The sequence below is a fragment of the Apiospora hydei genome (assembly GCF_038363865.1).
Source record: "Apiospora hydei strain CBS 114990 chromosome Unknown utg000008l_segment0_segment0, whole genome shotgun sequence".
NCBI classification, from domain to species: Eukaryota; Fungi; Ascomycota; class Sordariomycetes; order Amphisphaeriales; family Apiosporaceae; genus Apiospora; species Apiospora hydei.
The window spans coordinates 2,766,226-2,789,795 of NW_027117367.1; the positions used below are offsets into that span (position 1 = coordinate 2,766,226).

Genomic DNA, 23,570 nt, shown 5'->3' on the forward strand with positions numbered 1-23,570 from the left:
GGACCTCGAAGGCAGGGTTCTACGAGAGATCAAAGAAGCAATAACGTTCCATCTCAGAGTAGGCGCAACAAGGTAAGATGATTTTCTGCATACATGCTTTTACTTCAACGAAGTAGCCAAGTTGACATGCTATTTTCAGCAGAGGTATGATGATCCTGGGTGCTACTGCACGTTGCAATGAAGATAGAACACAGACTGGGTTGTATTTAGTCAAAGTATAATACAAGGTGCTGAAAGATATCCCCTGCGCCCCTTCCCGGCTTTCCTGTTCGTGTTCCGATAAACTGGCTTTGAATAATGTTTCTCAAGACTTGGGTACATCGAGCGGTCATTGGAACGACCACGGTTTCCATTGTGCTTCCTCCTTTTCGAGAAGTGATGGGTCCGCGACGTACCCGTTGACCCTGACCCATCTTTAGACGGCGGTAGTGTAATCATTTTCGCCATACTGCTATTGGTGCTTTTTGGTAACTGGGGTTTAGCCAGGTGACCACGACCAACAATCTCGTCCATAGACTTGTAACGTAACTTTAGGACCGCGGCGACGTCCTTGGCGGACGTGAACCCGCCGCGCGTCTTGACATTCCAGCAGCCCTCGATGGCCTCGGCAACCTCCCACACCTTCTGTCTCAGCTCGCCGAGGGGAGGGTATTGATTGTGGGAGAAGCAGTGCTGCACTTGCTTGGGAGGGAGGTCGTGGTACGGTAGGTGCCCCTTGGCCATTTCGTATAAGGCGCAGCCGAGAGCAAATAGATCGGAGAGTCGGTCGGGCTTGTTGTGAGTGGACAGGCGGCTTCGTAGGTCGTATATAACGAGAGTTCGATAGTTGGTGTTTTCAATACTCGACCCCGAGAAGTCGGCGAGCTTGAGGTTATTTTGTTCGTCGAGCAACATGTTGTGACAGCCAACTTTTGACAGAGTTCTTTCAGCATAGAGAGACATAGGGGGTAGTGCGCGTGGGTATGCACATATGCCAGGGCTGGTGCACTTACCGTCAGCCTGGATGATTCCGTGGTCATGAACAAATGCAAGGCCTTGAGCGGCCTGGTATGCCCATCGTTCAGCGTGCGCCAATGCGTGCTCGCTGCCTATTGCCGGATAGATGCCGTCTCCTTGGCCCATCAGTCGCAATCGGTCGCGTACGGAGCCCACGCATTTCTCCAGGAGTATTCCAGAACTGAAGTCCGGGTCGTGGCAGGAAAGAACATATATCGATTTGTCCTTCTCAAGGCGACGGTACACTTCACGCTCCTGGTCAATGGCCTTGAGACAGAAGCTCGACCGTATGGGTACTTTTATCACCCGGCTGCTGTCCACGGCGAAGACAATGGATGTTCGGCCCATCCCGACGATACGGAGATTATATATGCTACCGTCCCATGGCGTCTTTGGTCGTGTATTCTCCGCTCGCTCTGGCATGGTGAGGTATGTCAACGGACCCGCTCGCGTACATGAAGCCAGAATGATTCCTCAACGTGCTGTGTTCCGTTGGGATGAAGAAGCGTTGAAACACACCACACCAATGGGTAACAACACACCTGTGAGAGTGGTAAAATGCTGGTATGAATCTATAAGAGTCGAGAGGGAATGGCAATAATCGATTTTATCAACAGTATCCGTGATTATCAAGGCCGTATCAAGATGTGCAATACGCCAGCGGTCCTAGTCTGCGGCTCGGCTCAAGTCTCGTTTGGGGTTCTGCCGCATTAAGCGTCAAATGGAGGTGTGGCACCGATCCACGAGAAGTGGGATCGGTGACTAGAGAAATTTGACTAGATGAATTCGCCATTCTCCGAGATCTCGACTCTTGAGGGGGTTGGGACGACATCGACGGGGAGGGTGTCGAGATTGGCTGCGAGCTACAAGCACTCTCAACACTCTTCTCAGCTTGATCTTGGTGAGCATATCTAGTAATCTAATTGATTGGTGAGACTGTGGCGTCGTGACACTAGTGCGCCAGAAGTCGGTCATCGCCAGCCTGCTTGTAAACGAGGAGGTTTGCCCAAAGAGAGTCTGGCCTAAGCCGTTGAGCTTCAAGTCAGGCTCATGTGACCAAAATTTTACCAGTACATTTCTCCTACTTCTCTGTGGCCAATAGCGTACTCTTTCCGAGTATTGTGACATATCCTTTTCTGCTTTTGTTCGTTTAAGTGTCCTAGGGAATACAGGTCGATGATGAATGAGACGGCCGGCAAAGGGAGGGGAAACAAGAAAAGGAAATTATAACGGAAAGAAGAGTACTGCGAGTGATGCCACCACCGAGGCGAGAGGGGACATTCCCGGACCATGTATGTCTTTTTCGTAGGGTCTGGAACATTTGAGTGGCTGAGACTGCATGGCAACGAGCAAATGATCATGTTTAGCAAGCCCGACGTGGCTTCTCAGCTGTATGTAACACAGCATGCGCGATTTCTTTGATTGGTTGCATGTACAGATCGAAATGAATCAGGTGGTCTCAGTCAGGAAGAAGGGAGTGCTCACAGGAATGCTGGACCACAAGCGACCTTTAACTACTTCGGTACAAGATTGGACACAAAACGATTCCAGTATGTCAAGTAGGAAATAATTTCTCCCACTTCTCATGAATTTTCAACCAGAATTCCCATATGTAAACGATAGTTCGCAACGTCTTGAATGGGACTCTTGAATACATTGCAATGACCTTGACTCTGTCTGCAACTGCCCCTTTATCCACAACTTTATTGCAATCCTACATCTCCCAGGGCCCAGAACGCCATGGGAAATCCGAGCTGCATTTCCCCGCGCATATGGGCTTGTCTGATTAGGGACAACCCCATTTCAGGTGAGGATGTTAAGTACTTTTGATATCATATTCTCTTTAAGCACCTCGACTACTATAGCCATTATGTGACGATGGGTTGCACACTCCCAACGCGATCCTACCCGATCTGCATGACACTGGCTTCGCCATAAACACCTGTAACATACGAGGAACGTAAATTAGATTACGCTGCCGGCATGCAAGCATGGTTAGTGCAGATCCCATCAGCTCGTAGCAAGGGTGCTGTATTAGACTCCCTTCAGGTCACAAAAAGTGACAATATAGCACTATTGCTGATCAGTAACCTACCACTCAGATGTGGAGCGAAATGGGCTGACAAGAAGTTGCCACAAGGGAGTGGTCCCGGTAGCATCAAGGAGACATTTGAATAACCTTACTACGAAAGACGGGGGGTCGTGTAACACCAATAAGGACTTTCCGCCACTGAATAACAAGCAACAGTAAGTCATCCAAATTTAGTAACCACTTGGGATATTCTGGGAGACTCCTGGGGAGCGGCTGAAGCTTTGTCATCATCCGGAAGCAACATCCGACTACATCTAATGGATGCTCACCTGAAACAAGACCTGCTTACACCGAGTAAGGCTGAGTCCCCGCAATATCAAGCCATTCTCTCCATTCCTTCTGGCTACTATACATTCCAGAAGTGCGGGAAGTCGCAACTCGCTTGCCTGGGGTGCGATGTGAATCAGGTCTAGGTCTGGCGGTTTTAAAAAAGAAGCATGAACTGAGTGAGGAGAATAATTGTAGGTATAGATACGTTCATGTGCTTGCCATGATCCGCAAATATTATGTATTACAATACTGTAGAGTTAAAATCGGTCATGTAGGCATTCGGGCGGAACGGAACACGATACGAGCCGCCTTCGCATATGCCGCTTTAGCCTACATGCTTGTATTGAAAAAGTGCAGATCGTCAGATCATCAGTCGTTTTTGGCGAGACAAGGAGGTTGTTCCATGGTATCCTGCAGTAAGGCCTCTAGTTCCACAGTACAGTTCCATCGTTGGATATTGTCTACATGATACTTTGTTAGTACCATTGTAGGATGTGATAATTCACTTTCGTCATGTGTTGTCAATGTATCGATGATCATGGAGATCATCTACAGTTAGGGTATTTTCAATGAATAGAGAACGCGGAGCTTCACCGTGCAGGACTCATGTCGATCGTATCCTCTTCATCTGTCCCCGTTGGAGCCTGGTTATTAGTACTCTCGAGATATAAAAGAGGCTGTCTTGGCCCTCTTTCAATGTTGAAATCTCAGTATCTCATCACAACATTGGGTGCCAATCCGCCTGATAACTTTGATCATCCATCCCCTCACTCATAAAACCAATCATCGATTAACACGAACCAAGATGTTGTTCCGAGCCGCCCTCGCCTCCGCCGCTGCACTGTTCTTCGCCGCCCAGACCATGGGTGCTGCGCTTGACACTGGCTCCGACCTGGATGCCAGAGCGGCCCTAATTGCCACGGACAAGTGTAAGTTTGACCTCGTTTGTGACACCCAATTAGTTTGATAAACGTATCTGTTGGCTGACTTCTTGTAATGGTAGACACCGCCTGCAACTGTCCTAACAACTGCAGCCACAAGGCCGGATCGAGCTGCAAGTATAGGAAGGACGGCACCAACGGTTCCCCTACCATTAGTGGCAGTAAGTACTCAGCTATGTTCTGTCGCCTTCTCGTCACGTCCAATATCAGAGACTGGAGTCAGCATTTGCTAACAAATACCGTCCATCTCAGAGTGCCAAGACATCAATGGCAGACTGGAGTGCGACTAAGGGATGAACACGGGCGGACAAGGTAGATCATGGGTGCGGGTTTTCCCTCCCCTCCTAATAAGGGGGTAGGGGTTTTCTCCCGCACTCGACGCTGCCGGCGAAGGAGGCGTCGTGTAATTCTCCAGCCCGACATGGATACCAGCTGAATACACACACGCTTCCCATGTTTACGTTTTTTGTGATGTCAAGTCCCACCTCTCGACTCGTAGCTGTGACGAGCATGTTTCGCTCGGGAATGGATGGAATGCCATGTTTCACCGTCAAGTCTGTTAAGAATGTGGCGAGCGGCTCATCTTTGCAGCCTTCTTAATTACTATCGCATTGCTAAGGGTATCAAAATGAAGCATTGCTCTTGGCTGGCATTAAAACGATTGGGTCAGCCTCTCAGATTCCAGCTTTTTAAAACATCATGTATCTCACGAAATGGCAATATAAGTGTGTATGCCCACAAACTAAAACTCAATACACACAATGCCCTCGACGCTCAGGAAACGCTTCCAACACAAACCGCTTTCATGGATTGGTAAGAAGAAAACTGCACCGACTGACGTAACAGAAAATGCGAATGAGTCAAATCAAATGAACACGTCAGAGAATGTCAAGGCCGAATTTCATCAACTCACCAAAGAGGAAGCACTCGAGGTATTCCTTGAAGCCTCGGCGTCATGGGGTAGCGTACCTCGGCGTCTCCTACGCAAATGCCGTCTCCTGGGCATGAATCACCTGGACGCCAGAATCGACGACCCATCGGCCAAGCTCCACGTAAACCTCCCAGACGACCCAGAACTGGTCAAGTTGGTGGTGGACCTAGCCGTGCTCTGCGCCCGTAGGAGGCGGGCAGAGTCGTTGAGCTCCCTCGGCTTCCACAGCTTGGTGCTGCACTACGAGAGGTACCGAAGGCTCTGTCACCGCCGCTCCGAGGCGGCTTCAGCGATCGGCGACCCGAGCGCGGCGTTCGGGCTCCACGAGTATAGCGACGATCATGGCTACCGCCTCCGGCAGGACTACCCCTCAACCATTATCAGTGTCTGGGAGCCCGGCGCAAGCCCGCCTCCAGGCACGTGGTTCGCGGACATGGTACGTAGCTCGCTGACGCAAGGACAAACTAAGCTCACGCGACGCGGAGGGAAATCGTGTGTCGCTATGTCCAATGACGCAGAAGACGGGGCCACGGACTTTGAAATCTTTATGGAATATACCGATGCCCTTGAACTATTCCGTTTGGGTATTTCCAACTTCGTCAGGAACGTCGTGCAGGGCGGGGAGCTTGATGACCTCTCGTTGAGTCTGCGCCGCGCGGCCAAAGATCTGGATGCGCACCCCCGAGCTTCGACCGAGGTTTTGGTAGCGGGCGTTGTTGGAATGACGTATATGAATTAGGTATCGGAGACGAATACCGAGGTTTCTCATTACAATACTCTATATTGGCCGACAATGGCTATAGTAGGCCTTTGCGGCGTTGACTGTTCCACGTGAGTGTCATGGATGTTTATGGAGCTTGCATGTCTAGGTGGATGCGCATTGAGTGGAAATGAATATGAAAACGGTATTAGTGACTATATCTTACTCATTATGGGAAAGGAGCGATTCCCTAGTGACTCATGACCCCGATTCGAAGAGCGAGTACTTCTTTTACTGGAGAGGAAGGCCTGTCTGTCGTTCTCACACTTAACTCTCCAACCTACATTGAAAGAAGAAGTCGAAATACTAGTTTGCGGAAACGTACCAATATGAACCAAGATAAGGAATCCCGTTTTGCCCGCTACGCCCGGTACTTTACAAACGAAAAGGCATTGGCCAATCCTTCCTATGCGAACGATACGATTCTGCAAGCCTACATGAGCAGCGACGAGTCTATGGTGTACATCAGGCACCATGAGGAGAAATCTGACTGTGACAAGTCAGATTCTGGAGGTGAAGTTGAGGAGAACATGGTACGCGAGAAGGAGATCTTGCCAACAGTGGCCGAGTTTCGGGAGGCCGAAAGCGACAGTGACCAAGTAGACTCAGGGAGCTGGCTATTCGACACGCACTCACAGACAGACACGGAGTCCGAAAGCGACGGCGAGCAGGAACCCTGCCCTTGCATGATCCATACGCCGGAGTTCGAGGGCAAGCTCTTATCAGCCGTGGCCGGCCTCATCGACTCCCAATTCCGCGCCGAGATTCCCCAAGTCGTCGACAAGGCCGTGCAAGAGACCACCGAGGAGCTGCACAAGATAGCGCAGGATGCCGCGCGCGAGGAGATTGGCAAGTACATCATGGGGATCCACCCCAACGATTCGGGAGACGAGGAGCTGGCGCTGGCGCAGTTCATTGAGAACCGGCTCAAGGAGTTCGACGAGGAGACGCTCGAGCGTGTGTACATGCAGCGGTCGATGGTGGCGGTTTTGAAGCGGCTGGTCGAGAAGGCGGAGAGCGACTTGGCGCTGCTTGAGTGGGGAAAGGTTTAGATAGACAAGCCTAACAGACCACAGAAAGACTTGTTGTTTCTTTGTTGCTGATCCGAAAGTGACAGAAAGACCAGCGTACTAGCGAACCGGTGTCAATGGCATTGTAGCAAAAGAAGCAGACCTGACGATAAGGCGATTGTGATTTACCCGCAACAAAGATCGGTATCAAAGACATCTTTTACATTGTAGACTCTCTTAGCTATACTTCTGCCCATATAAACCGCCCTGAATGCCCATACCGGAACGTAACTCCTCTTCTTCACCCACCACAGCCATCACCACTGGAAAGGTAAGTCAAAAGGTAAGTCCAGCACAGCATTATACTTGCGATTTATTGAGACTTGAAAGCTCAAGAGAACATCGAAGACTTCGACATCTCCAACCATAAGTTCCAAGTATACTTGCTGTTCTTCGACCTTCAACTCTTACCATATCCAAACAATGAAAGATGGCTTCTTCATCCAACTCTTTCACCGCCGGTGCCAACATGGTCTCTCCCGCGAGAATGGCCAAGGTGCACGAGATCTTCGAGTCGAGCAAGGCCAAGTGCACCACCGACGACAGGAAGTTGAAGGAGGCATTCGCCATGTTCACCGATGCTCCTGCTGTCAGCCCCACTGCTGGCGATTTCGACTGCGCTGTTGCCGATGACGAGACCGATGACGCGTCCAACTACGACCGCAGTTCTACCGACTTTCCCCACAACTTCGACTACGACATGGACGCGGACGACATCGCGTGCTGGCCGGCGCCCCTGAACCCCCGCCGGCCCGCCCTCATTCCCGCTCCGGCCGAGTACAAGGACCTCGCGTCCAAGAGCCCCTACGACGAGGAGTTTGGCGACAAGGCCCAGGAGGGTGGCAACGACACCCTCGCAGGCAGACGGGGCAGGGACGGTCTTCGCATAGAGGCGCCCGCCAACGGCATGGATGTCTGCTACAACAAGCCAACCGCCTTGCCGACGTCCAAGCACCACCAGCGATGCAAGAGCGAGAGACCTGCGCCCCCGTGCAGCACACGCGAGCAGGCTCTGCAGAGAATCCTGGAGAAGATGGATCGGCAGAGCCTCGCGCTCGCGGATTCGGTCGCCCAGTGGGAGCGCGGTCTTCAGTTTGAGGGTGATGACGAGCTCGCGTCTTCTTGCGCACCGCCGTCTTCCCCCATCTACGAGTAAGGGGATCTGTCTGCGAGAAGGAGGTTCATGATCTAACATTCCCGTGTGAGGTAAGGATTGGGATTTCTTTTTCTTCCTATGTCGCTTGAATACGGTGAGTACTACCGCGAAATCGAAGGGAAAGAAAAGGAAAGAGAAGACTAAGCCCTAGGAGTAACTGGCTAGCTAGCGTAGTAATTGTTTAATTGTTTTTGCGAAAAATCTCCTTGATCCATATATTCATGTGTTACATTGTGTTGTGTTGTGGGAGCTTGAGTTACAATGCTGAATCCAGTGTAGGTAGGCCTGCCTGCCCGTGCGTGTAAGCATCACTTTCAATTGAATCAGTTGGCAATTACCTTGCCACAGAACAAAGAGTTGGAGGAATAAATCAACAAGTCTCATGATTCCAAGGACCAATGCTGATGCCAATGTTCCCCCAGCTGCAGCAGCAATGGGGCACACCAGTGCAGTACCAGGCTGTGCCAGTGCAGCCAGTCAGCAGACTCTGAACTGATGGTGTTTTGGCACGCGAACCGAGACGCCCGACACCCCGACGCCGTCATCAGGTGCAACAGGGCAGCGGCAGCGTCGTTGGCCCTAATTCTACTCAAGCATAAGAGACGGTATTTCCGTCAGCGATAGTGATATTCTAGGTATGCTTTTTCTCATAGGCCGCGGAATGGATCTACCGTGAACAGGTGGACAACATGGACGTCACAGTTTTCAGTACGGGCTGATCACGCCACGCCATCCGTCTCACCATTACTCTGGTCCAACCTCTCGGCGGATAACGTAGCGACACCACAGCGCCTGAATGGTCGCCTGCCCACTCCTGACTTATAAGACGTGCGATACGAAATCGGCTACAGACACCAATTTTGGCAGCTTCTTCAGACATGACATAATCATGAAGATCTTTGGATTACATAGCGCAGTGTGTTTATTTATAATAACACGCGATTGGATGACTGACTTACCATGTAATACGTCTATCTCTACTTACCCCTATTTATTCGCATTTCTAACTCACTCTCCCCGCTTCCTACTTACCATTCACACCCATGCCTACCTTAACCAGGACGATTGTTCTGCGTATTCATCGCCGTCTGGTACTGCAACGTCATGTCCCTTAGCCGGTGAAACCCCTGCACCAGCGCGTCCAGGAACTGGTTATCGTCCAGCGGCCGCACCGCGGCGAGGTACTCCCCTCGACGGCCGCGAACTTGCCCTCGTCCAGGACCACATCCTCGTCGGGCCGGCTGTCGGCGCGAACCGACGACATGCTCCAGCGCAGGCACTTGCGGAGCTCCTGCTTGAGCATCCAGACGAAGCCGCCCCCGCCCCCGCCCCCGCCCTGCGGCTGCGGCTGCCCGCCCTGCTGCGGGTTGGCGTAGACCCGGTTGGCCGCGGCGAGCAGGTGCACCGCGGCGTTGCCGAGCCCGCGCTCCGAGCCCATGAAGCCCGTCTCGGGCGATAGCAGGCTCGGGTACGTCGCCCGCCCGTCGCTGTGCCGGTGGTCCGCGAGCTGGCCCATGTACATGTAGGCGGGCTCGCAGGCCGCCGCCGCGGGGCGGATGATGACCTTGCTGGGGCGCTCGTCCCTCGCGTACAGGGTCTGCAGGGAGCAGATCCGGCCAAGGGCCCGGGCGAACGTCGAGCGGGGGACTGGGGCTGTTGCTTTTGTCGCTCTCGGGCGTGACTTCGCGGTCCGGCCGCTCGTTCAGGACGACGGCGACGTGGATCTGGCCGAAGAGGTTGTCCCCGCGCGCCCGGAAGTTTTGGCTGTGCGTCGGGCACCCCGACAGTTCGGCCATGGGCTGGCCCCACGTCGGGGTGCACATGTTCGCTTTGACCTCGAGCGTCACCTGGAACCGCGCGTCGGGGCGGCATGGCAGCCTGATAATGTGACAGGGTTGAGGATCTTGCCACTTGACAGGTTTGGATGAATAGATGGCAGATGTAAAAAAGCAAAAGTACAAGTCCTTTTCTGGAGGGGGCATGGCGATGGGGGCCGTTGGAGGCAGGCCATTGCTTATCACTAAGGGCGTGACCGGCCCGCTCCCGAATGACCATACTGGCTGGATATTGGGATCATTTGGATACTGCCATCCAACAATCCTGCCTCTGCCTGGGACGCCCGGGTTTGGTGGCTGGCCCGTGCCGAAGCCATTGCCGCTTCCCTGGGGAACGCCGGGGCCTGTACCGAAATTGCTGCCTCTACCCAGAGGAATACCGGGGTTTTGTGGCTGGCCTCCGCCAAAGCCATTGTCTCTCCCCTGGGGAAAACTGGTATATGGCGGCCGGACCGGGCCACCAAAACTGGTACCTGCGCCCAGAGGGATGCCAGGAAATTTCGGCAGGGTATTTTCGAAGTTGCCAGCGCCGGCGCCTCCGGGATTTCCGATGGCACCGCCCCCGGTTACTGGGGAGTAGGGTCCTGCCGACGGACAGAAACCTGCGAAACCGGGTCTTGAGACGCGCCCATCTGGAAGCCCTGTCTCCTCGCATCTTCATGGACGGAGGAGCCGAACCCAAGGCCCGTTCCTCCTGCGTTGGGCCCGGTGGATTGCATGGCCTGGCTGAAGAGGTTCTGGATCTGCTGCCCGCTGAACGCGCCCGGAGGCGGGGGCGGGTTGCTGTTGTTGTTGTTGTTGTTGTTATTTCCAGACATGGTGACGGTATGAGATGGTTTCAGTGGGAAATTGAGAGTCGGTGAATGCGTTGCTTGAAACACCAAGGTCGATGTAGAAGCGGGGCTGTCATCCTAGGAAGATATCTATTATGTATATATAGTGTGAGAAACACAATAGTTCGATCGATGTACCTCGAACAAAGCCTTTGTTGTGTTCACTAGATATTTCGTCGAAATGAACAAGCGTTTCCTGCGTGTAGGAGCTATGGGCTGTGCCACAGGAACCTCTACCGCAAGATACAAGCCAAAATACGCGTCGCAGCATGGGGATCAGAAGTTTGACCAAGAACGCATGTCATTGCCACTTTGTAAACAATGAGTGTGTTAAGGAACGGCTCTGGCATGACATCATCCCATGCCTTTATGTGTCCCGCGTTGCCGGTGGCCCAAGACAAAAGAAAAGGGGTTCGATGGCAGGCCCTTCTATATTTCTTTGTCGACACACAATGCCCCTTGTATTCTGAATTGGCCTTAATACGCTACGTTAACAGATCCCATAAATACCATAAATGCATGCATAGCTAACCTTGACAAACCCCCTCTCCCAACTCTACATCATTTACAAGGTAAGTATAGTACTATTCTTCTCTCTTCATTTTCCATTCGTCCATATCGTATCAACAAAAACCATGGCTTCCCCTCCCGTCTGCACACAGCCTACCCCCATGCACACCCTCCGCGCCGCCAAGACCTTCGAGGTGACGCTCGAAGACAGCCCCGCCTGCCGCATCGTCGTCAACGACGTGCTGCTGCCGACCTCGCGAGAGCTGAAACACAGCACCGAAGGCGACTGTCGCTGCAAAGAGTCGGACGAGGAGATTGTTAACGCCTGGATGTTCTGGCACGTGGACAACTGCCTGACCCACAGCCTCATCTCGCGGCAGCGGGCCAACGCGCTCCTGAACCTGACGCGGAAGGATCTGGACATGTCGGCGGAGTGGGTCGACTACTTTGGGGACCTAGACCGGGAGATGACGAAGGAGCATGAGGAGGAAGAGGCGGAGTATACGATGGAGAAGGCGGTGGCGGATCTGGAGTCGGCTGGAATGGACGACGGAGATCAAGACGAAGAAGTGTGGAGAGGTAGGTTGTAAATGCCAGCAATGGCGCTCTTAGATGGTGACGAGAGAAGGTTTGGTTTCATTTCCATTGGTACAAAAGCCATTGGTAGTTTCTCTGAGTATGTACTTCCAATCTAAGTTATAATATCATAAATGATCCAATCGATGTATTTTCACCGCGTGATTCTCCCCAACGCTCCTCCTTCATCGCCCCATCGTCTCAACGCTTCGCCTCCCAAGCCCGCCCCGCCCGAAACGGCCCCGGGAACCACCCCGGAGCCTCCCCTCCACCATCATCTCCACAAGCGCCTCCGCGCTCCGAAACGCCCACGCCATCCCGTGCCCGTTCATGCAGACCGACGCCCACAGCCCCGCCTCGCCCGGCACGCCGCCCACGACGGGCAGCCCGTCGGGCGTGTGGCACACGATGCCCGTCCAGTCGTGCGCGGCGGCGGCGGCGGTGGACTCGTCGGACTCCGCGTTCGCGTCGCCCCAGTTCGCGTGCCCGTACGTCAGCCGGCCGATGCCGCGCAGGTACGCGGCTATGTCCTCGTTCACGACGGAGTCGTCGGTCAGGTTCTTTTCGCGCGTGGGCGAGAGGCCCTGGCCGCCGCCGTAGATGACGGTGCCGGCCCCCAAGTCGCCGGGCTGCCGCACGGTCACGTAGTCGCCGGGCCCGCCCATGGGCTGGTCGGAGTAGGTGCTGCTGCGCTTGAAGACGGGGTTCTGCGAGATGTCGGCGCTGGGCCGCACGGCGACGGCTTGGTTGCGGACGGGGTTCAGGAAGTGCGTGGAGGCGAGGCCCGGGTGCAGGGCGGGGGTGAAGCCGTTGGTGGCGAGGACGACTTTGGTGCCCCTGACGGTGCCGCGGTCGGTCTTGACTTCCCATTGGGTTGAGGCGTCGGATGGTCCGGAGACTTGGGTGAGCTGCAGTGCCATTGTGTTGGTCTGCAGGTTGAGGCCCTTCTCGAGGCCGAGCTCCAGCATCGCGCACACGGTCAGATAGGGGTTTTGCGTGTGGCCGGTGTAAGTGACGGCACCCATGATCTCGGGCCACTGCCAGTAGTCCCGCGCGTCTTGGCCACTGTATACGGTCCTGGGGTTTCCCTGAGGAACATCGTCCGGCCGGCGCTTCGCTAGCTCGCGCTGGAACTCGATCACCTCGGCCGCCTTCTCGAACTCTTCCTTGGTGTAGTAGAGGTCCGCAGTCTCGACGTTCCGCCACCCGCTGGAGACGTTGTATTTGCTGACAAACTCACGCATGTCGTCCACGCAGTCCTGCTCCAGCTTTCCGATCTTCAAGGCCTCATCCTCGCCGTACAGGTCAACCCACTCCTTGACCAATTGATAGTCGCCCGTCCTGCAGTGTCCTCCGTTGCGTCCCGATGCGCCGGATGCCGCGGAACGGGCCTCGAGCATGAGGACAGACAGGTCGGGATCGCGGCTCAGCAGTTTGAAGGCGGTGGCGGCACCGGACACGCCGGAGCCGATGATGACATAGTCGAAGACTTGATCCGTGGGGAGATCTGGTGTGGAACGGAGGTTGGCGATGCGGTGCGGGGGATCCTGCCAGTACGACTTGGTTGGGTTTGGGTGCGGAAACCCCTCAAAATAGACCGGTGTGTTGTTGCACGAAGGCGAGCTTGATCCGACTGCTACGGCAGCAGACCAGGCAGTCGGCGCAATCAGTGAGCCTGCCGTAAGCGTGTTAAGCAATTGCAAAGACCGCATGATGAAGTTGGGTGTGATCCTTGCGTCCGAACAGGCAGACAATGGGGTGCCTGTCGTGTACTGCTTTATATAGAATAGCCAATCTCTTGGATACGTGAGTAAACGGTCCAAACCCGAGGCCAACTTCAGCGGCGTCATACTGCGTTATGTCTCTTCGTCGGGTGCCCCTATCGTCGGATACCCCTCATGTTGCGGGTCTTGATTGCAATGTATGATAGATCTCCAAATCCGGATGCCTTGGCAAACGAAGTTCGTTGTATATAGCCCCGCTCGGCAACCTTAACGGTCTTGGCTGCTTGCCCCCTTTCCCGTTGGACGTTTACCCCGCCGAGATCCCTCATAGCCGATGTAGGATAGTGGAGTCGCAGCTAGCCCGGCGGGCTCCGGGGGCACTTACATGTTGAAGAGTTCGCCTCCCCCTCTCGTTCGATCTCACTGATAATACATCCATGAGCTCTCTTACAGGTTGCCCGGTAGGGAGACTTCAGTAGTGAGCTGCCTAATACTTCGGGTCGCACTAAGGCGTATATAAGAGTAAAGTGAAACACTCCGCTCTCCTTATTTTTCTTTGGTAGACCCTTTGAAACGTACATTCTAGTGGGTGTTTATGTCCCAGCGGATCCAGTATGTAAATACACAGCGCATCCTATGCGCCGAAGCACTAGCCGCCCTTCAGATCCTTAAGCAATAGCATGAGTATTCGGATCCAGCGATTCCGCCCCATTCGGCACCCTCGTGTTCGCCCCCTCCCCTTCCTTCGCCTCCCTATCCGCGCGGATCTTCGCATCCCTGCCCTGCAAGAAGTGCATCAAGAACGCCGTCAGCACAAGCACCACCCCCATAACCGCCGTCGCCACAAACGCCGCGTGGAACCGCGGCGCGTACGCCGTCTTCCAGAGCCAGTTGGTCCACCAGATATTGTTCGCGTACGAGAACACGTTGGAGAACGCGGTCAGGAACCCGCGCATCTCGTGGTCGTCGGGCATGAGGTCCGGGAACCACGAGTAGTAAATGCCCGGCACGCCCGACGAGGTGTAGGCGATGTACATGGCGAAGTACTTGAGGGCCTTGGAGGGAAAATCCCAGACGGCGAGGATGATACACGCGAGGACGGAGCCGGCTTGCAGGGCGATGAGGGCCTCCAGACGCCGGCCTTGGAGCAGGGGGAGTCGGAGAGCATGCCGGCGGCGACCTGCGTTACGAAGCCGATGGCGGACTGGCCCGTGGGGAGCACGTTGACGCGTTCGATGCTCTCGCCTTCGGACTTGAGCCAGAGGGCCATGAATGGTTGGCCGTTGGGGTGCTGGAAGACATGTCAGAGAAATTGTATCATCAAAGAATCTCGTGCTTGGACGATGGCTTACACTAGTTTGCACAAAGAAGTAGCCCAAAGAGAGAACCCTGTTATTCTTGTGTCAGTTGATTGCATATAAGCCAGCCAAGTACCTCTTCGGCTCAACATACCAAAACTGCCATGAGAGCACTATCTTAAACAGCTTCTTGCGGTCCCAAGCCGCGGCGCCCAGCGGTTTGTACCCGTCCTCAACCAGCCGCCGGCTAGCATAAGCCGCCTCATCCTTGGTCAAGTAGAAAGCTCGCGTGGTCTCGGGGAAGTCTGGGTTGAAGAAATACCCGATGACGCCGACCGGCAGGCTGATGACGCCGCAGACGATGAACAGCCACTGCCAGCCCGCGTGGCCCAGGGCGCCGTCGAGATTTTGGTAGACGCCGGCCTGCAGGTAGCCGGAGAACATGTGCGAGAGGGAGGCGGTGGAGTAGAACAGCGTTACCCGCTTGGCCCTCTCGTCTTTCTTGTACCAGCTTGCGATCAGGTAGATGATGCAGGGGAAGAAGGCGCCCTCGCATAGGCCGACGAGGAAACGCACTAATCACGTCAGAACCAAGTACAACCCCAGAGAGATATACTCTTGACATGAACTCGATTAGGATATTAGTAAAACTCGGTAATGGGACTTACTGGCGTAGAGCTGCGGCACGGTCTTGACGGCCGCCGAGGTGAAGGTGAAGATGGCCCAGAGAACCTCGAGGGTGGGGATGACGTACGAGGGCCGAAGCTTCGAGACGAGGATCACGGTCGGGAGCTGCGAGATGACGTATCCGGCCGTGAAGACGTTGGAGGCGTAGGTGAGCTCGCTGCCCTCCATGTGCAGGGCCTCCTTCATGCCCGAGACGTACGCATTGTTGATGTTGGCCTGGTCTGAGATGTGTTTGCCCCCAAGTCAGCTCCTTCGGTCCGTCGTTCTGCTTCGAGATAGCAAGATTATTCTGCATGTAGGCTTACCTAGATTCTTGCAGAAATAACCCAGACACGTGTAGCTCAGGAGGTAAGCGTCCAGCTTCAGCAAAAACTTCTTCTCGTGCTCGGGCTTGTCAGGGTCATCCCAGATATGCCGCCGAACCGTGTTCCAGAACCCCCGCTTCAGGGGCGGCGAGTCTTCCGAGCGCACTGAGCCATCTTCCGTTGGTTTGACCGCGATGGGATCTTGGCTGTAGCCCTTCGAGGCGTCCGGGCGTGTGCCGGGTTTCCCAGTCTCGTGGCTGTCCATCGTTTTGGGCTACCGGTGAAAAGTAATATAAACATGTTGAGACACGTTGGGTCACGATCCAAACAAATATGGCTGTTGCAGTGTCGTAGTTTTGATATGACGTGACTGGGTTATCTCGCAAATCGATGGTGCAATAATGCAAGCCTATTGCACATCCGACTTCCTGGCCGGATTGGCCAATGACACCCCCAACCCCTGACCCCACGATTGTGGGTTCCTGTCCTGGGATGCCTGCAAGCATTACAAAGCATATAAGGAAGGCCAAATCGATTCGTCGTGATCATTATCCAGAGCGACTCTGCAGCTTGGACCCGCAGATCCTGTCGGATGGCGTGCTCGATAGTCTACCAGATATCGTGCGGGGGTGTTGTGGTGCCTCCGATAACCAATAACCGCCGCTCCAATTGACTACCGTGTCTGACTAGACCACACTGCGGAAAGGACGAGGTTGTTCGAAACCCCTGAATCTTTGCGTCAGATGAGGGTTTTACTGCGTCGCCTATAAATAGGGGGCATCGATATTCTTAAGTCAGAACCCGATTCAACGGAACCAACGCCGGGGAGATATCTACAGCATCACTGATAGAAGATGAGCTCAGTCACGAAAAGCACTTGAGATAACATCTCTGATGCATTTGTGGAACATATGATTCTCAATTGTTGCCGCCATTCGCATTATATCTTCATGAGACCAAACAAGCACGTAGGCGAAGTTGGCTTACTATCTTATAACTCTTGCTTTCGTCAGCGCAACCAGGGAGGTTTTCATATTCCACAACAAATGCTTTGACAAACGCCTAATCCCTAGACCGAACCAAAAGAAGGAATGGGAAGAGGAAAAGGATGAAGCGCCGAGATGACATGTAGAAGGGTGAGCAAGCCGGTGTTGAACCGAACCCGACCAGAGCCGCGTGCCACCGGCGACCGACAGATCGTTACACCCACATAGAGATGCAAGCACCCGGGGTAGTGACTGGCTGGTCGTCTCACCCAGTTAGATACCACCACACTCAAGCCATCTCATCTCATCATCTCTTCCAGACCTTGAACCCCATAAAGTAAGGAAACACACTCTCCGTCACCCCATAATTCCGCTCCCTCCGCATCTCATCCACCCCGCCCTCGCCCCCGTCCTTGACGCCCCACTCCCAGCACTTGACCACATCGAACCCCGCCGCGGTCAGGGCGTTGAGGTAGCTCGCCACGGTCCGGTGCTGCTTGCGCACGTCGGCGCCCAGCCACGTCTTGACCCGCTCCCCCTCCGCCATGTAGTCGCGCAGCGGCCACGCAGGCTTGTCCTCTTGGTCGGGATTGGTGAGCAGCTTCGGTACCTTGACCTGCGGCGCCGTCGCCATCGGGTGCTCGATCGAGAAGAAGAGGAAGGCGCCCGGGGTCAGGCACTCGTGGATCTCGTCGAGCAGGGCCTGGAAGTCGGCAATGTAGTGCAGCGCCAGGGAGCAGAACGCGACCTGGAACTTCTGGTGCTTCTTCCCCTCACCCTCTTCCTTCGACGACGACGGGGACAAGGCCGCCTCCTTCAGCGCCCCCGCACATTCATATCCGCACGCACATAGTCCACCTCGGCACCCTCCGCGCCATCGGCCAAGTCCGCGCCCTCGCTCCCGCGGCTCTCCTGCAAGTAAGCCCGATGCAGCTCCGTCAGCTCCTTCGCGCGGCCCAGCTGCGCGGCCGAGGCGTCGACGCCGCGACAGACGGCGGCGCCGCGGGCGCTGGCCCAGCGGCAGAACCAGCCGTCGCCGCAGCCGAGGTCGAGGACGCGCTTGCCCTGCAGGCTGGGCAGCAGCTCGTGCAGCGTCGCCATGTCCGGGACGCCGGCCTGCTGCGTCTCGGGGCGGTTCTCGCGCAGCTCGGCGTACTTGGCGTAGAAGGCCGGGTCGCTGTCGTAGATGTTCTGGGACACCGTGGTGAGGGGTGGGGCCGTCATGATGGATAGATGGATTGATTGGTTCTGTCTGTGGCTTCAGATGGATGGGTGGGATAGGATGGATGAGGATGTATGGATGGATGAACAGGAGGTGGTTGATGTGGTGGTTTGTGATGGTAGGTTGAGAGGAGATCCTTGTCCAAGTATATGCGTATGATGAAGTGTAAATGTACGGGATCAAGCAAGAATCCCATCACTACTTATTCGAATCTCGGACGCTTGGGATATCCGAAAGTATCCCTGTTGCGATTGCACGAAATAGGGCAATGAAACAGCCGTTTCCCCCATCTCAAACGAGGTTTCGCAGAAATCGGCCGATCCTGACTTTTCCGAAAAGAAAGGAAAATGAGGTGTCGACTGACCCCGACTTCACATTGCGTCAGGAGAGATGGCGCGCGCGCTTCCCCCGAAGCCATACGAAGGAACTCCGCGTGCCCCGGTGGACGAACATGCGCGGGGAGTTTAGGGCCGAAGCGAAGCAAGAGAAGCTCTCTCTCTTCCTCTCTCTCATTTGTTGGCATGTATGCATGCATGAGAGAGGCCAGAAGCACGAGCGGTTGCAAAAGCGTTGCTGCGGTGCTGGTGCAATGGTGCTTCCCCGACATGGGCTGTTCGAGACGCACCCCCCTCCAAAATCAGCAGTGGGCGAGGAACCCGGGAGGCGCCGAAATGTAACATGTAACTGAGGAATCTGAGTTTGCCCAATCTGGCGGAGGCCGCATGTTGACCCCTCACTTTTCGAAAGCATGGAAGCAGGTTGGGGTAAATCAAGCAACCTGGGGTATTCAACAAACGGTAAAAAGTTGGATGCTTAACAGGCAATCGCCAAGACTTCCAGACGATTTGAGGCACAAACACCGAGCGAGCGACATACGATGACCGTGGCGAGTCTCTGTCTATGGCCTTAGAAATGGGCAACATCCGTGTCTCTGCGTCACCGCGCACAAGCAGAGGCAACACAACACAACTTCACATGCATGAGCAATGTACCTGGGTATGTAGGCAGCAAAGGATGATATAACCGGTCCACAAGCATGTTTACGCTGTCATAACGCTTATTGGCCTGCATCTATAATATCTGAAATCGTTCTTCATGAAAAGTAACAACATGAATGAATACTGGGTATATGAATAATAAGGAGATCGTCATCTCCAACCTCAGCTGTAACAACAAAAAACACCTGCTGTAGGCGGCTCTTGGCGACCGGGCCCTGGCATATGCCGCCTTCGAATGGGCAGCACAAATCATCACGGATGCGCTCGCTCGCCACCTTCTTCCACAGCTTGCATAGGTCCATCCTCAACACATTGCACCCATTTCGTCGAGCAGCTACATAAATCCCTCTTTTGTAGAAGACACGCAGTATACCCAGAACACCGGAACAACCCATGAAAGATGACATCATAACTGCAGACAGCCACGGAGACGATCGTTATCCGGGATGAAAAAGAAAAGAAAAACGACAAATACAATTAAGAGGGGTACCATGCCACCCAGATGGATGGAAACTGCCCGGTCAAGAAGGGGAGTGTCGCACTGGAGCAGAAAAAGTCCAACCGAGCCCGTCTAGACGCCTCGGAACATGCGCACCACCAAGAACCACAGTGCGCCAATGAACTTGAAAGCACTGAGGAAGGCCACACTCCACAGGATGATGGTCATGTACAACGTTGCACGCTTGTCCTCGCTGTTGGCTGCCGCTTCGGGGCTCAGTCTCTCGAGACCAGCCGTACTGAGCACCAGCGCACACAGTCCGAAGTTCGAGATCATCCAGACGAGGACGACTAGCGTTCGGATCCAGCGGTAGTAGTCCATCTGCTTCTCGGCGCGGTCATGGTCCGTGGGTGGCTTCTTGACAGGAACGAATTTCTTGTTGAAGACGGCCAATTCACGCTCGTACGACGCGTTCAGGTCACCCTCGTCAGGCAAGTCGGTCTTACCCTTGCCATCCTTGGTATCGACTGTCGGCAGCTTTTCGGCTCCGTCGTCACCCTTCGTACCCCACGATATATCGTGCGTGTTGCAGAAGGCATAGACGTTCATGACATTGACGTAGGCCGGCGACAAGAGGATGTACTGGAACATCGAGGTGATCATATGCCAAGGATCGAACATGAGGAGCGACGCCACAAGCCACAATCCGTAAGTTGCCATTGTCGAGATGATCAGAGACGCAAAGACCTTGTTCTTGATCAGATCGCTAGGGTCGAAGCCGTCCTTGACCTGGGCTTGAATGGCCTTGACAGCAATGAAGATAGCGGCGAACATGAGGTATCTAAAGAGATTGATGTCAGTGAGAGTCCGCCAAACTGGGCGTGGTGGAAAACTTACGCCATAATGATGGCCCAGAAGATGACCATGGCACCATAGAGCTTGCCAGAACCAGAAGGACGATTACCGAGAGAAAGGACGAAACAGGATATCAGCGATACACCATAGAACCACGTAAACACAACGCCAAGGATGGTGCCCGTGGTGGAGAGCAAGTCCTTGTCGCCCAAACTCGTAGTAAGAATCTTGAAGACGAGGAAGAAGTTGCCGATAGCGAACCAGGCGAAGATCATGTTGATGGTCTGGAAGATGAACTCCAAGAAGAACATGAGCTTGCGAAGTATAGAGTGGTCGGAGCGGAAGAATTGGTAGAAGTGGGCAATGGCGTAGATGGCGGCGAAGAAGGAACCGTTAAGCCAACGACGACGCTGGAGAATGAGTTCCGTCACAGTATCCGGTACATCGGTTTCTCCCGTCGCGGACTTGACGTACTGAAGGATCCAATGGCAGTTTCGCTTCGTGACAAGCTCGAAACAAAGAATACGATCCTCGGCCAAGTACATGTTGGATTCGAAGACACCGGCATCAGAACCCTCGAGCGTCTCGCCCTTGAAGTATTTCTCCAAAGGACCCTGGCCGTTCTTGTCATTCTGCAGAGCCACATATCGGTAGGCCGAGAAGGCACCGGGCAGCACAGAAATGAAACCAAAGGCTGACTCCAGAGGCTTATCGAGGATGTTACTCATTTTGTATTCGAAGTTTTGCGTTGCAACCAAGGGGTTGATAAGATGCCTGCCACCAGTACCCAACATGGCTTTGATCTCACCACAAGCGCCAGCGCACATCGGCTCAAGATCGAAGGCTTTCCACAAGTGGTAGATCGAAGTGCCTCCGGGCTTGGTACCTGCGTCGAGCAGAACACAAATGTTGGGGTCCAGAACACGGCCAAAAGCCTGGAAGAACCATCGGTGAGAGTTGATCTTCTTCTGGTTCTTCTCCTTCAAGCAGAACAAGAGCTGAACCGGTTGCTTCTTGGGGATGAGTTGCACGACATCATTCTTGATGGTCATGCCAACCTGCGTGGTATACTCGTAGATATGCGATGTGACATCCTTTCCGTTGACTTGCTGTTTGGCAATACCGTCCTGGTAGACACCCATACCGGCGAGCAGCGCTCGGGTTCGGGGGTTGATCTTACCACGTCCATCGCTGACAACGCAGACCACAATCTTCTTCCAGGCGTCGGGGCCCCACGTCTTGCTTTCCTTGCGGCTGCACATGTACTCGATGTTCTTCAGAACACCAATCATGGTGCGGGCAAACAAGATATCGTCCTCGTTGTACATGGTAATAACGACGAACAACTCAGTGTGACGTGGCTTGCTGAATAGCTTCTGGCGCAGGGTGAAGTTTTCGTTGTAGAAATCATTGGGATCGCAGGTGGCCGCGGTGTATCGCATGTGGGTGAATTCATCACGCTCACCATGAGGTAGCTGGTTCAGCAACCTCGGAGGGATAGGGCAATCCAGAACCAAGTTTCCGCGGTACAGCAAGACCTGCTTGACCGTCTTCCAGCGCTTCAGATTACCGCCACCACCACCTTGTTGGGGCTCGTCCTTGTAGGGCTCCGGAATTCCACCATGAGCGTACGAATCATTCTGCTGCAACATAGGTCGCTGGTCACTGAGTTCGTATCCCTGGGGCTCATCATAAGGCGTCCCGCCCGGTGAAGGCTCGTAGGGCTGGTTGTAGTATCCGTCGTGATGTGCCTGCGGGTTGACCGCGTACTCGCCGCCATAACCTCCGCCGTACTGGCTCTGCGAGAGGTTATCCACCGAATGCGCCGAGTTCAGGGGTAAACGGTCGCTGGGTGTGTATCTGCCTGGACCGCCAGCCGGGGGAAGGTCGAGAGCCGAGTGTGAAGGTGGCGGAGGCTGGCCGTAGGGCACATCATCGAGTTGATAACCATGCTGGAGCGGATGCCCTGGTGAGGGCGTCCGGTGCATTCTGTTATCCATGGTAGGATCGTAGTATCCGTCGTCTGCTAGCAGAGAAGAGTATTAGAGAATCCTCTGGAACCGGCAGAGCTATGGTGTTATGTTCAGATGCTTTGCGGCCTTGAATAACGTTTGGGTAGCCTGCACCACTTGACACGCGCAACTCTCTTTGATCAACCGGTCCAGTTGGGGTTGCGCGGGAAGATCACAAGGCACAGCCCCTGAGAGAAAGTATAGACAATGAACGGGGTAAGATGAAGAGAAAGTAGTAGGTTTACTACTCGGAAGACCCGAAGGCAAAAGAAGGTAACGAAGGGATGGCGGGAGGAGGGTGCAAGTAACGGTCCAAGCCCAGTGTAAATGGAAGATGCGACGAATGCTTGCTCAGGCTCCTGACCTCGGCGCATACTTTACATACAAGGTGGCAATAGGGATGGCTGAGTAGCTGAGGCAGTGGTAGATAGGGAGGGCAAGATACCTAAGGAAGACACAGGCATAGGCATAGGCATAGGAGAAGGGGGGTCGAGAGGGTATTGACGATGAAACAGCCGACATACCTAGGCGATTATACGACATGGTTCCGAATTATATCCCTGCCACCCCTAATGTTTGGGACAAAATGGACGGAGTAGTGGAGGCGGAATGAATGGCCGTCAATGTAGCAGCGTCCAGTGAGACAGCCGGAAGCGGGCGACGGGTCGAGGGTACAGCGGGTGGACGAGTCGCCCAGAGATCAAAGGTTCACGCTGGGGGTCAATATTGGTAGGCGTCGGGGCGACTGGAATGTGCCAATGTGGAGGAGAGTTTGGTTGGTGATCGCAAGTGGCTGTGGTTCATGCGCAACCTTCAGATTGGAATGGGAATTCCGACTTCTTGTTTCGCGTTTCTGCCGACCCTTGGACCCTGCAGAGTGCAGTCCAGTCCAGCCAAATCCAATGCTATTCAGCAGCAGTATCCTGATTCCTGACACCGACAGAATTGACTGCGGGAGACGATGCGCCGAACTCTGAACGTCGCGCCGTCGTTCTCGTCGTGGTCGTCGCGGGGTGTGTCTGTTGCGTTGCGACTTGGTAGGTCGCTACTGGGCAGCTTTGTAGCTTGCCAAGA

General features: G+C 54.3%; 11 protein-coding genes across 11 annotated transcripts; 5 read left to right on the plus strand and 6 right to left on the minus strand.

Moving 5' to 3' along the window:
- Nucleotides 1–328: 328 nt before the first annotated feature.
- On the minus strand, nucleotides 329–1,419 carry PG997_011441 (kinase-like protein; the record flags this gene model as incomplete). The annotated part of the gene is made up of 2 exons (XM_066815756.1): nucleotides 329–413; nucleotides 473–1,419. The coding sequence occupies 2 exons, from the start codon at nucleotides 1,417–1,419 to the stop codon at nucleotides 329–331; spliced, it is 1,032 nt and encodes a 343-aa protein (XP_066665046.1).
- Nucleotides 1,420–4,163: 2,744 nt separating this feature from the next.
- On the plus strand, nucleotides 4,164–5,969 carry PG997_011442 (uncharacterized protein; the record flags this gene model as incomplete). The annotated part of the gene is made up of 3 exons (XM_066815757.1): nucleotides 4,164–4,287; nucleotides 4,362–4,460; nucleotides 5,146–5,969. The coding sequence occupies 3 exons, from the start codon at nucleotides 4,164–4,166 to the stop codon at nucleotides 5,967–5,969; spliced, it is 1,047 nt and encodes a 348-aa protein (XP_066665047.1).
- Nucleotides 5,970–6,319: 350 nt separating this feature from the next.
- Nucleotides 6,320–7,042, plus strand: PG997_011443 (uncharacterized protein; the record flags this gene model as incomplete). The annotated part of the gene is made up of 1 exon (XM_066815758.1): nucleotides 6,320–7,042. The coding sequence occupies one exon, from the start codon at nucleotides 6,320–6,322 to the stop codon at nucleotides 7,040–7,042; it is 723 nt and encodes a 240-aa protein (XP_066665048.1).
- Nucleotides 7,043–7,529: 487 nt separating this feature from the next.
- PG997_011444 (uncharacterized protein) lies at nucleotides 7,530–8,216 on the plus strand (the record flags this gene model as incomplete). The annotated part of the gene is made up of 1 exon (XM_066815759.1): nucleotides 7,530–8,216. The coding sequence occupies one exon, from the start codon at nucleotides 7,530–7,532 to the stop codon at nucleotides 8,214–8,216; it is 687 nt and encodes a 228-aa protein (XP_066665049.1).
- Nucleotides 8,217–9,105: 889 nt separating this feature from the next.
- On the plus strand, nucleotides 9,106–9,675 carry PG997_011445 (uncharacterized protein; the record flags this gene model as incomplete). Its single annotated transcript, XM_066815760.1, has 2 exons — nucleotides 9,106–9,132; nucleotides 9,277–9,675. 2 exons carry the CDS (start codon nucleotides 9,106–9,108, stop codon nucleotides 9,673–9,675), a joined length of 426 nt encoding a protein of 141 aa, XP_066665050.1.
- A 942-nt stretch (nucleotides 9,676–10,617) lies between these two features.
- Nucleotides 10,618–10,869, minus strand: PG997_011446 (uncharacterized protein; the record flags this gene model as incomplete). Its single annotated transcript, XM_066815761.1, has 1 exon — nucleotides 10,618–10,869. The coding sequence occupies one exon, from the start codon at nucleotides 10,867–10,869 to the stop codon at nucleotides 10,618–10,620; it is 252 nt and encodes an 83-aa protein (XP_066665051.1).
- A 650-nt stretch (nucleotides 10,870–11,519) lies between these two features.
- PG997_011447 (uncharacterized protein) lies at nucleotides 11,520–11,984 on the plus strand (the record flags this gene model as incomplete). Its single annotated transcript, XM_066815762.1, has 1 exon — nucleotides 11,520–11,984. The coding sequence occupies one exon, from the start codon at nucleotides 11,520–11,522 to the stop codon at nucleotides 11,982–11,984; it is 465 nt and encodes a 154-aa protein (XP_066665052.1).
- Nucleotides 11,985–12,155: 171 nt separating this feature from the next.
- Nucleotides 12,156–13,682, minus strand: PG997_011448 (uncharacterized protein; the record flags this gene model as incomplete). Its single annotated transcript, XM_066815763.1, has 1 exon — nucleotides 12,156–13,682. One exon carries the CDS (start codon nucleotides 13,680–13,682, stop codon nucleotides 12,156–12,158), a length of 1,527 nt encoding a protein of 508 aa, XP_066665053.1.
- A 680-nt stretch (nucleotides 13,683–14,362) lies between these two features.
- PG997_011449 (uncharacterized protein) lies at nucleotides 14,363–16,249 on the minus strand (the record flags this gene model as incomplete). Its single annotated transcript, XM_066815764.1, has 6 exons — nucleotides 14,363–14,821; nucleotides 14,875–14,985; nucleotides 15,047–15,083; nucleotides 15,147–15,567; nucleotides 15,661–15,900; nucleotides 15,985–16,249. 6 exons carry the CDS (start codon nucleotides 16,247–16,249, stop codon nucleotides 14,363–14,365), a joined length of 1,533 nt encoding a protein of 510 aa, XP_066665054.1.
- A 1,028-nt stretch (nucleotides 16,250–17,277) lies between these two features.
- PG997_011450 (uncharacterized protein) lies at nucleotides 17,278–18,194 on the minus strand (the record flags this gene model as incomplete). The annotated part of the gene is made up of 2 exons (XM_066815765.1): nucleotides 17,278–17,754; nucleotides 17,820–18,194. 2 exons carry the CDS (start codon nucleotides 18,192–18,194, stop codon nucleotides 17,278–17,280), a joined length of 852 nt encoding a protein of 283 aa, XP_066665055.1.
- Nucleotides 18,195–19,761: 1,567 nt separating this feature from the next.
- PG997_011451 (chitin synthase I) lies at nucleotides 19,762–22,472 on the minus strand (the record flags this gene model as incomplete). The annotated part of the gene is made up of 2 exons (XM_066815766.1): nucleotides 19,762–20,470; nucleotides 20,527–22,472. 2 exons carry the CDS (start codon nucleotides 22,470–22,472, stop codon nucleotides 19,762–19,764), a joined length of 2,655 nt encoding a protein of 884 aa, XP_066665056.1.
- Between the last annotated feature and the right edge of the window lie 1,098 nt (nucleotides 22,473–23,570).